Genomic DNA, 11,702 nt, shown 5'->3' on the forward strand with positions numbered 1-11,702 from the left:
GAAACTCCTAGATCTTTTGAGATTCATTGAATCTTATCAATGACATATTTAATCTCAATTATGCTCTTACTAATTGTGATTAGGATGTCAAGGATCACAATTAAGATGTGAATAACCATGCAAACCTGCTTAACAACCTCTAGGTCATTTATCATCTCGAATTGATGTGTCGGTTAACCACACATGCTCCATCAATAATGATAATTTTCGATTTTCCATCACCTCAACTTTATAGTCCCAATTTAGTGTGCCGGTTAGCCACGCATGCTCGACTAATGAAATATAAAGAGTGATGTGTGTTTTCATGGACTAACATACAATTTCACTTTTTTTCTAAAGTAACTAGAATTGGGATTTATATAAAAGATTTTAGTACTTTAATAGCATTATATTTTTAAGAGGTTATGTCTTATCAAATCCGTTCGGCTAACGACCCTCCACCATACAAGTGAGTGGTGGGTGAGAGTAGACACCCAATGATGGTTATTTTATAGGTCATTTCCTTATACCGCCTTATAGTATGACTTCATGAATGAGGCGTACTAGCGATTTGAATGTACTAATTCTTAGAGACATCATTTATATTAATGTTGTTTTAGTTCATATTCACCCCCCCCCCCCCTTTACGACTTGGTCGCTCAAAACTAAAGTATAAAACAACAAGTAGGTGTAAGACTCGTGTAATACCTGAGTTGATTAATATGAAAAATTTCAAGTGAAAAAAAATTAATTTAAAATAACCACAAAATAAATGGGACAAAATGAATGAGAGTGTAACATATGACAATTTATTTATTTATTAGGGTAGATATATATTAAGCTCGAAAATCTATATAGAGTTTTAACTTTTATGTTTTACAAAATCTCAAATTTTACGATTGTTTGTGACGTTTATTAAAAAAAATAGTCATTTTATAATATTTATTATAAAGAGTTGTATTTTAGAATTTCTTGTTTGAAAACAACAATTTTTTATCTCCACTTGGCATGATATTCCTATATAAATTATTTAATTTACCTTAAATTTTTTAAAAAGAAAATCAAGTCCAAAGAAAGAAAGTGTTAAAAAATTGCAACAAACTAGCTATTGATAAATTAAAAAAAAATTAAATAAATAGCAATTAAAAATTCATTTTAATGATAGTTTAATAGACAATCTTTTCCATTTATTATATTTAATATTTGTTATATATAAATATTAGGGGTTGTTTGATTTGGTGTTGATTGGGTCCGGTCAGACGTTTATATCTGACTCGGTCCGGTCAGAATGTTTGGTTTGCACCTGACACAGTCCATATCACTTACTCGGTCCAAAATAATGGCTTACTCAATCCGACAAAAAAACATAGCTGACTGAGAATAATCTTTGCCCTCGTCCCAAAATACGCAAATCACATTCACCTCTTCTTCCTCCTCGCCAAGGCTACAGCTCCATCACTTTCTCCTCAAATGTCGACCTCATCCTCCACAGTCACCCTCCTACATTGCAATCGTTGTTTCCGTCTTCGTCCCTGTCAAAGTCACCGTCTTCGAGATCAAGGTAAGGATTCATTGTTCCATTCAATTGAAATTCATCAGTTCGATGAGTCTATAACACTTAATCCCCCCCCCCCCCCCCAAACTTTTCTTGTAAAATAGCACATTGAAAAGTTTTTTTTTCTTTTTGACAAATATTGAGATAAACCTGCAATTCACCAGCTGACGACCTGCAACTCCCTCGTAAGTAATTAGATATAAATATGTATGTATTTTCTGAAATTAGATGTTATTTGTATATGTATTTTCTGAAATTAGAAGGTTTTTTTTTATTTATTTGCAGAAATTTGATGTTATTTGTCTATTACCCAACATACCTAATTAACAGTTTTGTGTATTGATTTGTTTAATTGTTCAGATTATACCACAACCATTGACAGAATTGATGCATTTTGAACAAATTGGATCTAGTATTGTTGATTAGGAGGTTTGCTTACTGGGTTGTATTGAGTGTTGTTGCTCTGTTAGATTTTACTTATCTCATATATTTTTTTACCAATTTGACTAAATTTAGGTTTTGCAGGTGAGTCCATTTATAGATGAAACTGGCGATGGACATAACAAGTTTTATGAATCAACCCCTATTGTGTTGCTTGATTCCAAGAAACTAAATATTATTGCTTACATGGACAATTCCCCTTTTACCAATTCTCAAACTGTCAAATACACTTATGATTACGGTGCAAGTTTTGAGGTGGATGATAGGTATCAGAGTCATATAGGATTAGGACAATCGAAGTTGATTAGCTATATAATACATGGGTTAAATGTGATGTTGAGAACCTTGACATTTTTGCCCTTACATTGAAGTGATTATTGTTGTTATTTGAAGTGGTATAATGTATTTGTTTCATTGAAATTCTTTATACATATTCATGATGATGTAATATTATAAATTAAATGGTAAATTATAAAGGAATTATTATAAAGAAAATGTTGTTTGAGGGTAATGTAGTCATTTTGTAAAGTCAATCAGATGAAAAATCAAACAACAAGTTTTAGTCAGAAGTTAATCCAGTCAGAACTTCTAACCCAGTCAGCTCTAACCCAGTTAACAACTATCAAACGATCTCTTAATATTGTGACATTTTAATTTATGAAAACTGAAGGGAAAAAAAACAGAATTTGACATATAGATATTATTTGTTTAGAAAATACCATAAAATGAGATGTTTCAAAACTCATGAAAAAAATAACATTTTGGCAAAAAAAATCTTTATTTATTAGAATAGATTATTATTTTGGAACAAATGCTCCAAATTTGATATTTTTTTTTTCTCTAGAGCTTAGATTAGGAGTTAACTTAACATGAAGAGGAAAGACATAACAAGGAGAGAAAGATGTGGAGGAGATAGGTACAGTGTAATGTTGATAATTCAATATTAATTTAAACTACAAATAAGTAAAAAAAAAGTTATTAAATATAATAATAAAAAAAAAACTTATATGCGTTTGAGACAAACTACATAAAAATTAAAACTGTCAAAAATGTTTGAAAATGAACATTTGATTTTTTGTAAAATATATAGACCATGTAGATAATTTAATATAACAATAATGTTAATAACATACATGCAATTATTTAGAAAAATTCTCTTGTAATACTATTTGTATCATTTCTCGTATGATTAAATAGAATATTAATCATATCCTTAAATATTCATTTTTCTATAATAATAAAATCAGTTAAAACATATTTGATACAAATGAGTGAACTGGTCGTGAAAATATCTATCCAAGTATACATACATAATTCTATTTTTCTATAATAATAAAATCAGTTAAAACATATTTGATACAAATGAGTGAACTGGTCGTGAAAATATCTATCCAAGTATCCATACATAATTCTCAAACAAGTTAGCCGTGACTAGAAAAATCAATTTATAAACATTGAAGACAATTCTAAAAGGTTTAAATACTAATAATAACTAAGTCAATATCACATTCATCGTAGAATAGTTATAAACACATTTAATTATTAACTAGAAAAAGATCACGGTCTTCGCCTCGGGTTAGATAAATTGTAAAGCACAGAGATATTTTTTTGTAAATTATTGAGACAATTTTTTTAATTAGTTTTGTACGCAGAAGTCAAACCTGCCAAGATACAAAAATATTACGCATGTGGTATGTTTTTGAGAGAAAAAAGAAACTTCACAGGAACATTTTCTATAAATTAAAAAATTGCAGGGAGGAAATCTATCAAATTTTAAAACTTTATTGCAAGGACTAAATCTATAAAAATGTGTAACCTTTGTTACAGAGACTAAATATGTTAAAAGGTTATTGTAGGGACTAAATATGTTAAAATAGAAAACCTTTGTTGTAAGGACCAAAATTGCCAACGTAAAACTTATGTGACCAAAGTTGTGTAGGGACTAAATATGCCAAAAGGTTGTTGTAGGGACTAAATCTATTAAAATGGAAAACCTTTGTTGTATGGACCAAAATTGCCAACCTTTAAAACTTGCGTGAATATAGTTGTGTACGGACTAAATTTGTTAAACAAAGAAAACCTTTGTTGTAGGGACCAGAATTGCCAAACTTTAAAACTTGTGTGGCCCAAGTTGAGATTCACAAAGTATACTATTCTTAAACTCAACGAACTTTAATATATAGGCCCAGTAATGAAGCAGCCCAACGGCAATCAACGTGAGGTCTAACGCTCTAAGGCCTAAGCGAGGACAAGTGGTGAAGTGGTTATGATAAGAGTTATTTGTTCTGTAATTAAATTTAATTATTTATGTAAAACTAATAATGATATAAGAACATAATAAAATAAAATAAAAGATAAAACGATGAGTATATTCGTTATATTACATGGTTTTTATGGAGGTTTTCTAATATAGTTAGAGGAAAGGATCATCGGTGTTGTTTGCCAATTTCTTTTGAAACTTTGATTGAAAGTGTGAATTTCGAGCATGCAATGCCTAAGGGACCGTTCTAAACAAAATGCTTAAGATGATTAGAGAAAAAGTAATTTTGGTCTTTGTTGTTTGTGAATTTCTTTGGTTATTATCTATTTGGTTTAATAATTACAAAAATGATCTTTTTTAATAGGTTTTGTTGTGGTTTATGGGTCGTTTGATAGTTGCTGATTGGGTTACGTCTTGTTCCCGAGTTTTTTTGTAAATTCATTAAAAGAAAGGAAAGGAAAATTTTGACAGAAAGAAAGGGAGGTGAAGGAAAATATTCATTATTATGTGTTCCCGAGTTCGAAGGAAATGAAAGGAAATGGAAGGAAAATTTTAAGTTTTTGTGTTCCCGAGTTAGGAGGAAAAAGCAAATAAAGCATAAAATTTTCCTTCCCCTCACTTTCTTCCCAAATCCGCCCAATTTGGGAGGAAAATTTGGAAGGAAAATATGACTCCAAAATCCTTCCCCTCCCCTCACTTTCCTTCCATTAATGAAACTCGGGAACACGATTTTCCTTCGACACCCCTCACTTTCCCTCTGTATCCTCCCATTTCTCTCCTTAAGTAGAACTCGGGAACAAGGCGTTAGAGCTGACTGAGTTAGAAGCTGACTGAGTTAGAAATGTTGACTAAGTCCACATCTGACTGAGTATGATGTTTGATTATTTATCTGACTGATTGTGCTGAATGATAAAAATGACCATATTATCATTATGTTGTCCCTTGTGCTGGATAAAATAATTATAAAAATAAAAATTATCACATAAAATCCAAATTTAAACATACATAATTTAAAATCCAAATACAAAGTGTAATACAAAATCCAAATACACATTGTCATACATAATAAAAAAAGTATATCATTTAACGTGAACCATTTGAAAGTAACCGATTAGCAATCTGGCCACGCAAAGTAGTCATATACTCAACAGCTTCTGAACCCCATTATATGCCTTTTGGCCCTCACTTCCTCCACCAGTCCACCTCCCACATTAGGAGTAACCATAGTGTTTTGTTCAAAGTTCGTAAATAAATCATCTTGAATATCTTATTTTCTTATAAAATTATGGACCGCAACACAAGCAATGACTATGTCTCTTTGCACTGGAAAAGTATAAGGATCCATACGTTTTAAAACTGGAAATCTCGCCTTCAATACACCATAAGCACGTTCAATGATATTTCTAAGTTGTGCATGAGAATGATTGAACCTTTCTTCCTTAGTTAAAGCTCTGTTTGAAAATGAACATGTGGTTTTTTTGTAAGTGAATATGGTTGAACCTTTTTTCCTTATATAAAACTATGTATGATATGATAATAGTATTATTTTATACTTTTTTCTATTTAATTTTATCTTTTATCAAATTAAAAAAAAAAATGAATGGCCTGGAGAAACTATAGAAAATGGTTACACAATTGACTCGCCTAGTCGTTATGATGATTGCTTCCTTCTTCGCCAAAACAATATGAAAACGTCATTGCTACACCTAGAAACAAGCATCCCCCAGGATGATGATTATAATAACATGATATTCGTGAGCTATTCTTCAATCTTGTCACTGTTTGACTTTCTGGTAACCGAAGTTTTGAGTGCCTCCACATAACCTATCGTTTCCATCAATGACAATTGTATTTGAATTCTTGGTTGTGGCAAGACTTTCATATCATCGGTTTATTTTTTTTTTGAACAACAAATTATCACTTTCTTATGATTTGACGATGCGTGGTTGTAATGGAAACAATGAACTTTTCTCTCGTTCTTTCCAACATTTGCATTTTGATTTCCATCCTCAAATTCATTATTATTGTCCTCAAAATCTCCATAAACCTATGCTAACCAATGTTACAAAACAAGTTCATGCCATTTTTTCTAGATAGACGAATGATTGAGTTGGACTATTGTCCTAGATTGGTGGATTTCTTTATTTGTAAAACAACATTCATCTTTGGAGGGCTTTAGAAGAGGGATACAAAGGTATAATCGTATATGGTTGGAACCTTTTTGGTTTTAGTCATTTAAAAAAAAAAAGATAAGGACAAGTTAATCATTTTAGTTCGGAGATAGACCAAAACCACAAAATTACTGAAAATGATGAAATTTGCAAATTTAAAACCAAAAGGACTGGAACCAAAGAAATGGGAAAAGTACGGGGACCAAATTTGCAGTTTTCTCAAATGATTATATGATAGCCGCGCACAAATACGTCCATTTTGAATCCCGTAAAACCCCTACAAAATCCCGCCTCCCTCTCATCATTTTTAAAAAAACAACATTCCGTTTTTTCTCTCCACAGGAGCGTTAATAATACCAATCCCCTTCATCTTCGTTCTCTAGAAACTTCAGTTTCAATTCAGAGTCATCAGCAATGGCGACAAACATCGGAATGATGGACGCTGCTTATTTCGTCGGCCGATCTGAGATTTTATCGTGGATCAACTCAACTCTCCGACTCAATCTCTCCAAAGTAGAGGAGGTACGTTTTCTTCGATGTTTAAACCCTAAATTTCATGTGTGTTTTCAATTGTTGATTGTTTTGACGACGTGACGATCGAAATTGGATTAACTTCTGTTAATTATGACTGTAACAGTTACTGTTTGTATACAATTCGATTTTAGTGAACGATTTCAATCGATCTGATTCGATGTAGGCATGTTCGGGTGCTGTTCATTGTCAGCTAATGGATGTCGCGCATCCTGGTACTGTTCCGATGCACAAAGTCAATTTCGATGCCAAAACTGAATACGACATGATTCAGAATTACAAGGTTCTTCAAGATGTTTTCAACAAACTCAAGATCACTAAGGTTATCTCAATATCTCTTACTTTAGTTATTGCATTCTGATTACAATCGGAGTTGTTACTTTTTTTGCTTATTCAATTCGAATTTCGATCAGATTTCAATTTGTAGTCGATTGTAATTGCTAAATTTCAAAAACAGTACTCGATTATTTTGCAACAACAATCAATTTTAGGTGATTTTGATATTTTTCAACTGTTATTATCATATTGATGAACTTTAGCAAATATAATCGTTGATTTTGAAAGAGAATACACATCTGATTGTTAGAATTACTTATTCATCTAATCTGATATGTATAATTACAGCACATCGAAGTGAACAAACTGGTGAAAGGAAGACCACTGGATAACCTCGAATTCATGCAATGGATGAAACGATACTGTGATTCAGTCAGCGGAGGCGCTAATCAAAAGTAAACCTCTCTCCCCTCTCCTCTCTCCTCTCTCCTCTCTCCCCTTTCCATTTCTATTTTGTTCAACTTTTACACATCTTCTTTGTTAAATTCATGAATTCACCTTTTTCTATATGATCTTCATCTACATTTTCGTTTCAGTTACAATCCTGAAGAGAGAAGAGAAGCTTGCAAAGGCGGGAAAGACGTCAGCAAAAAACCTACTCGGAGTTCCACTTCCACCGGTGCACCACCTAAATCTCATAACTCTCGAAGAGTTGACACACCGATTCCCAACTCAACACTCCCTCCACCTCCTGTCAAGAACACAACCATCGACACATCTGCATACGAGCAACAGGTACACAAATCTTCAACACAAATCCCCAAAATGAAAAACAAACCCTAACTTGATCATAATCATCATCAATTCGTCATTACACAGATCACTGAACTGAAACTAACAATGGATAGCCTCGAGAAAGAGAGAGATTTCTACTTCGGGAAGCTCAGAGACATTGAAATCCTCTGCCGGATTTCGACCATGTCAAATATACCAGTGATTCTTCTTCTTCTTCTTCTTCAGGCTTTTTTTTTTGAATTTTCAGAAGCAGATGATTTAGATTTGTTTTCTCACAGGGTATTGAAGCTATAAAGAGGATACTATATGCTGCTGAAGATGATGCTTCGATAGTTGAAGAAGCTCAAGCTATGCTTCTGAATAATGAAAATAAAGAACAAGAAGAAGAAGAAGAGTCGAAGTCTGATTCACAGAAGAGGAAATCGATTGTGACCGCTGAAGTTGACGCGGCGGCGAACACGGCGTTGTCTCCCAGGCTAAAGGTTTCCGACGGTTCCGATGTGCATTCCAGTGGATCACCTCTCCTGATCTCCTGGTGAAGAGGTATTTGAGTATTGTCAAATTTGGATATAGAGAATTGGTATTTGCAAGTTTAGTCCTTTGGGTTTTTTGATGAGGATATATATACATAATTACATAATACGTATGGTACAAAAGATGTTTTGTTCGTAAACATTTGAATTTTTTTTGGTGAACGTTTCAAGTTCATCTATTCTAAATGTCACGTGTTCTTTTACCATTTTATATGTTTTTTTTTTTTGTGGGTTTGTTTTAGACTTTAGAGGTGCATAAATATCGTTATGACTGATAATTAGGTTTTTGATAATCACTTATAAACCTGGTCCAAATCGATTTACGATTTATTCAAATTATTTAAACGGCTAAGTGCAAGAAAAATAGTTGAGGACTTTTATTTATAACTATTGTTGCATCCTACTTATATTTAACCAATTATACAATTGTATTTATATATGTTTTTTCTTATTAAGGTGTTGTAATTTGATATTATGTCAAATTAGTTGAAAAGTTAGTTTGTGCATAAACTAGTTGGTAAGTTACCTTGTAGGTCGAAGATAAACTAGTTGATAAAATAATAGTAGTAAGTAAAAACTAGTAAACTAGTTGATAAAATAGATGTCAAATGTTAAACTGATATGGAAATTAGCTAGAGTTGACAAAAATTGATCTAACCAGCCAATCCAATCCAATTTGAACTCAACTCAAAATTAACGGGTTGGGTTAAAATTTTCAATCCATTTAATTTAAATGAATCAACTAGTCTAACTCATTTAATTAAATATATTGGATTGGGTAAATATTATCAACTTGTTTTTAACCCGTCAATTCATTTAACTTTTATATATATAAAATTTAATATTATTTGAATATTATCATGTATTAATAAAAATATTAATTTGTAAATTATAATGTTGTATTATTATTACTTATGTTTCATAATGTTCAATCCTAATTTACATTCTTTTTTTTAGTGCCGATAATATTGGTCATTCTTCAAAATCATAGGAAAACTAAACATTTTTAATGTTATTAGAATAATTTATTTTTATTTATGAATTAGGATTATGCTTTTGTTATAATTATGAAGTTTTTATTTACGTTTTATAATATAAGTGGTATAATATTTAATTATATAATTTATTTAATTGATTTTAAATGGGTATCTCAAGTTTAACCAATTGATTTAATAGGTTGGATTGGAAACTACATAAAAATGTCAACCTGGTGGCAACCCATTTATCTAAAAGGTTAGATTGGGTTGGAAATGTCAATCCGTTTAAATAAATAGGTTGGGTTGGGGTGAAATTTTCAACCCAATTTTTAAATGGGTTAAATCCGAACCCAATTCAGGTCAACCCATTACCACCTCTAAAATTAGCTGGAAATGAACATATAAGTAGTGGGCTGGTACGATTTACAATTTGTGTTTGTTTTGTATTATGACATTATACTTTGAGAAAAAAAACCCTATATAATAATAATAGTTAAAATTGCTTAAAATTCGATAAAAATCCTGTAATTAAATAGAATTTTCAAAGTAACATTTTTTATTCTAATAAATGAATAAGTTTAATTTTTTTTTTATGTGTCACTCTATTGGACATCTTAATTAATGTCATGCCACTTGTCAACCTATTGATTCTCCATTTTAAATTTTCCATTCTAATTACATTTATTTAATAACATTAGAAGAAAAATTAAAATAAAGTTAATACAGATTATAAAGTCATGTATTTATTTAAATCAACGATTATAGTTTTCTATAAATAAAAATATCTCTTAATCAATCATTTATTTAAAATAATTGATTAATAAATTTGAGTTTTATTACGAAAGTTTAATTAATTTTGTAACCATGGTTTTCACGGGATATAAACTAGTATTTGTAATAAAAGGAAAAGAAAGTGATTTTCTTTTTAAACGGTCGGTTAGTTGTTAGTTGTTAGATGTTAAATTCGCCAGATTAGAAAGAAAATAAAAGAAAGTGGTATGTAGAACAAATTGCATGGTTGGTAACCATGGTTTGACGAAATTGGTATGGTGATGATAACTATTAAAATGTCTACGTGTTTTGTTGGAAACATCAATCATATGGTGTTCATGCAACCTTAATTGTTTTGATCTAGGTTTTTCTAAGTAAACATACATCATTGAATACCAAAGCAATAAACCCTAAATGACTAGCATACAAATCTGAAAAACACATATGATTTAGGGTTTAGATCTTACCTTGATTGTTATGTAGCAATAACAATCACAAACCTTCTTGATCTTGACTTATGAAAGCCTAGTGCCCCAAGTGTTGCACATTTAATAAAGTCACAAACACTCTATGCAAAGGATGAAGTAGGAGAGAAGGATTTTCATCCACCTTAGGGTTTCCTCAAGCATTGGACGAAAATCCCTTAGTCATGGGGTCTATATATACTTGTGGCTGCTAGGGTTTTGGTGGAAACCCAATATATGACTGCTTAATCCTTAATCAGCCCATGGACCCTTTCTAGAATACCTTTGGATGAATTCCTTATGGGATTTTCGTAGAATTCGTCCAACCTTATTCCTAGGTAATCCATCAACCCAATTGCAATTATCAAATAATTACAATACCGGTCCCTTATTTAATTAGTCTCTTTTGATCACCAAATTAATTCCAGATTAATTTCTGATCAATACTAATTAAATAATATGATTTCCAGATAATATATTAAACTTGTAATATATTAATAAAACTATTTTGAGTACGAATTTGTTATTCATATAATAAATTCTACTTTCTCTCATCTTGTCATCCTATCAAGTTGCATGAGTGAAGGCAACCCAAAAGGACCATGCTCGTAATCAGGTCAAGTACATACCAAAATAGTTATGGGCTTAGACACCTAATCCAACAGTCTCCCACTTGGATAAGTCTAATAACTATTTTGCATATGACTTCAGAACCTGATAAGCAATCGTAGCTTTCAAAAGCCGCTGTCAACTTTGATCTTATCAGTAACGCATCCTTTAGATAAGGGATCATATATTCCTTCATTCTAGATATCGTATGAACTGAGACATGGATTTTAATCATACTCTCTGTTCATGTGTTGTTTCCCGATTTCCGATTTATGACGACTGACAACAGACTACAATTGAACACGTCAACTTAGTCCAGACTTGGCCAAGCGCTTGGGGG

The 11,702-nt window shown here is 31.5% G+C and overlaps 1 protein-coding gene across 1 annotated transcript; it reads left to right on the forward strand.

Annotated features, from left to right (window-relative positions):
• The first annotated feature begins 6,694 nt into the window (after window positions 1–6,694).
• LOC145093193 (microtubule-associated protein RP/EB family member 1C-like) lies at window positions 6,695–8,747 on the forward strand. The gene is made up of 6 exons (XM_079031262.1): window positions 6,695–6,928; window positions 7,104–7,259; window positions 7,562–7,668; window positions 7,810–8,008; window positions 8,093–8,206; window positions 8,287–8,747. Exons 1-6 carry the CDS (start codon window positions 6,821–6,823, stop codon window positions 8,545–8,547), a joined length of 945 nt encoding a protein of 314 aa, XP_078887388.1. The 5' UTR covers window positions 6,695–6,820; the 3' UTR covers window positions 8,548–8,747.
• The last annotated feature ends 2,955 nt before the right edge of the window (window positions 8,748–11,702 follow it).

The sequence above is a fragment of the Lactuca serriola genome, chromosome 3 (genome assembly GCF_051521515.1).
Source record: "Lactuca serriola cultivar US96UC23 chromosome 3, Lser_US96UC23_V15, whole genome shotgun sequence".
Classification (NCBI taxonomy): domain Eukaryota; kingdom Viridiplantae; phylum Streptophyta; class Magnoliopsida; order Asterales; family Asteraceae; genus Lactuca; species Lactuca serriola.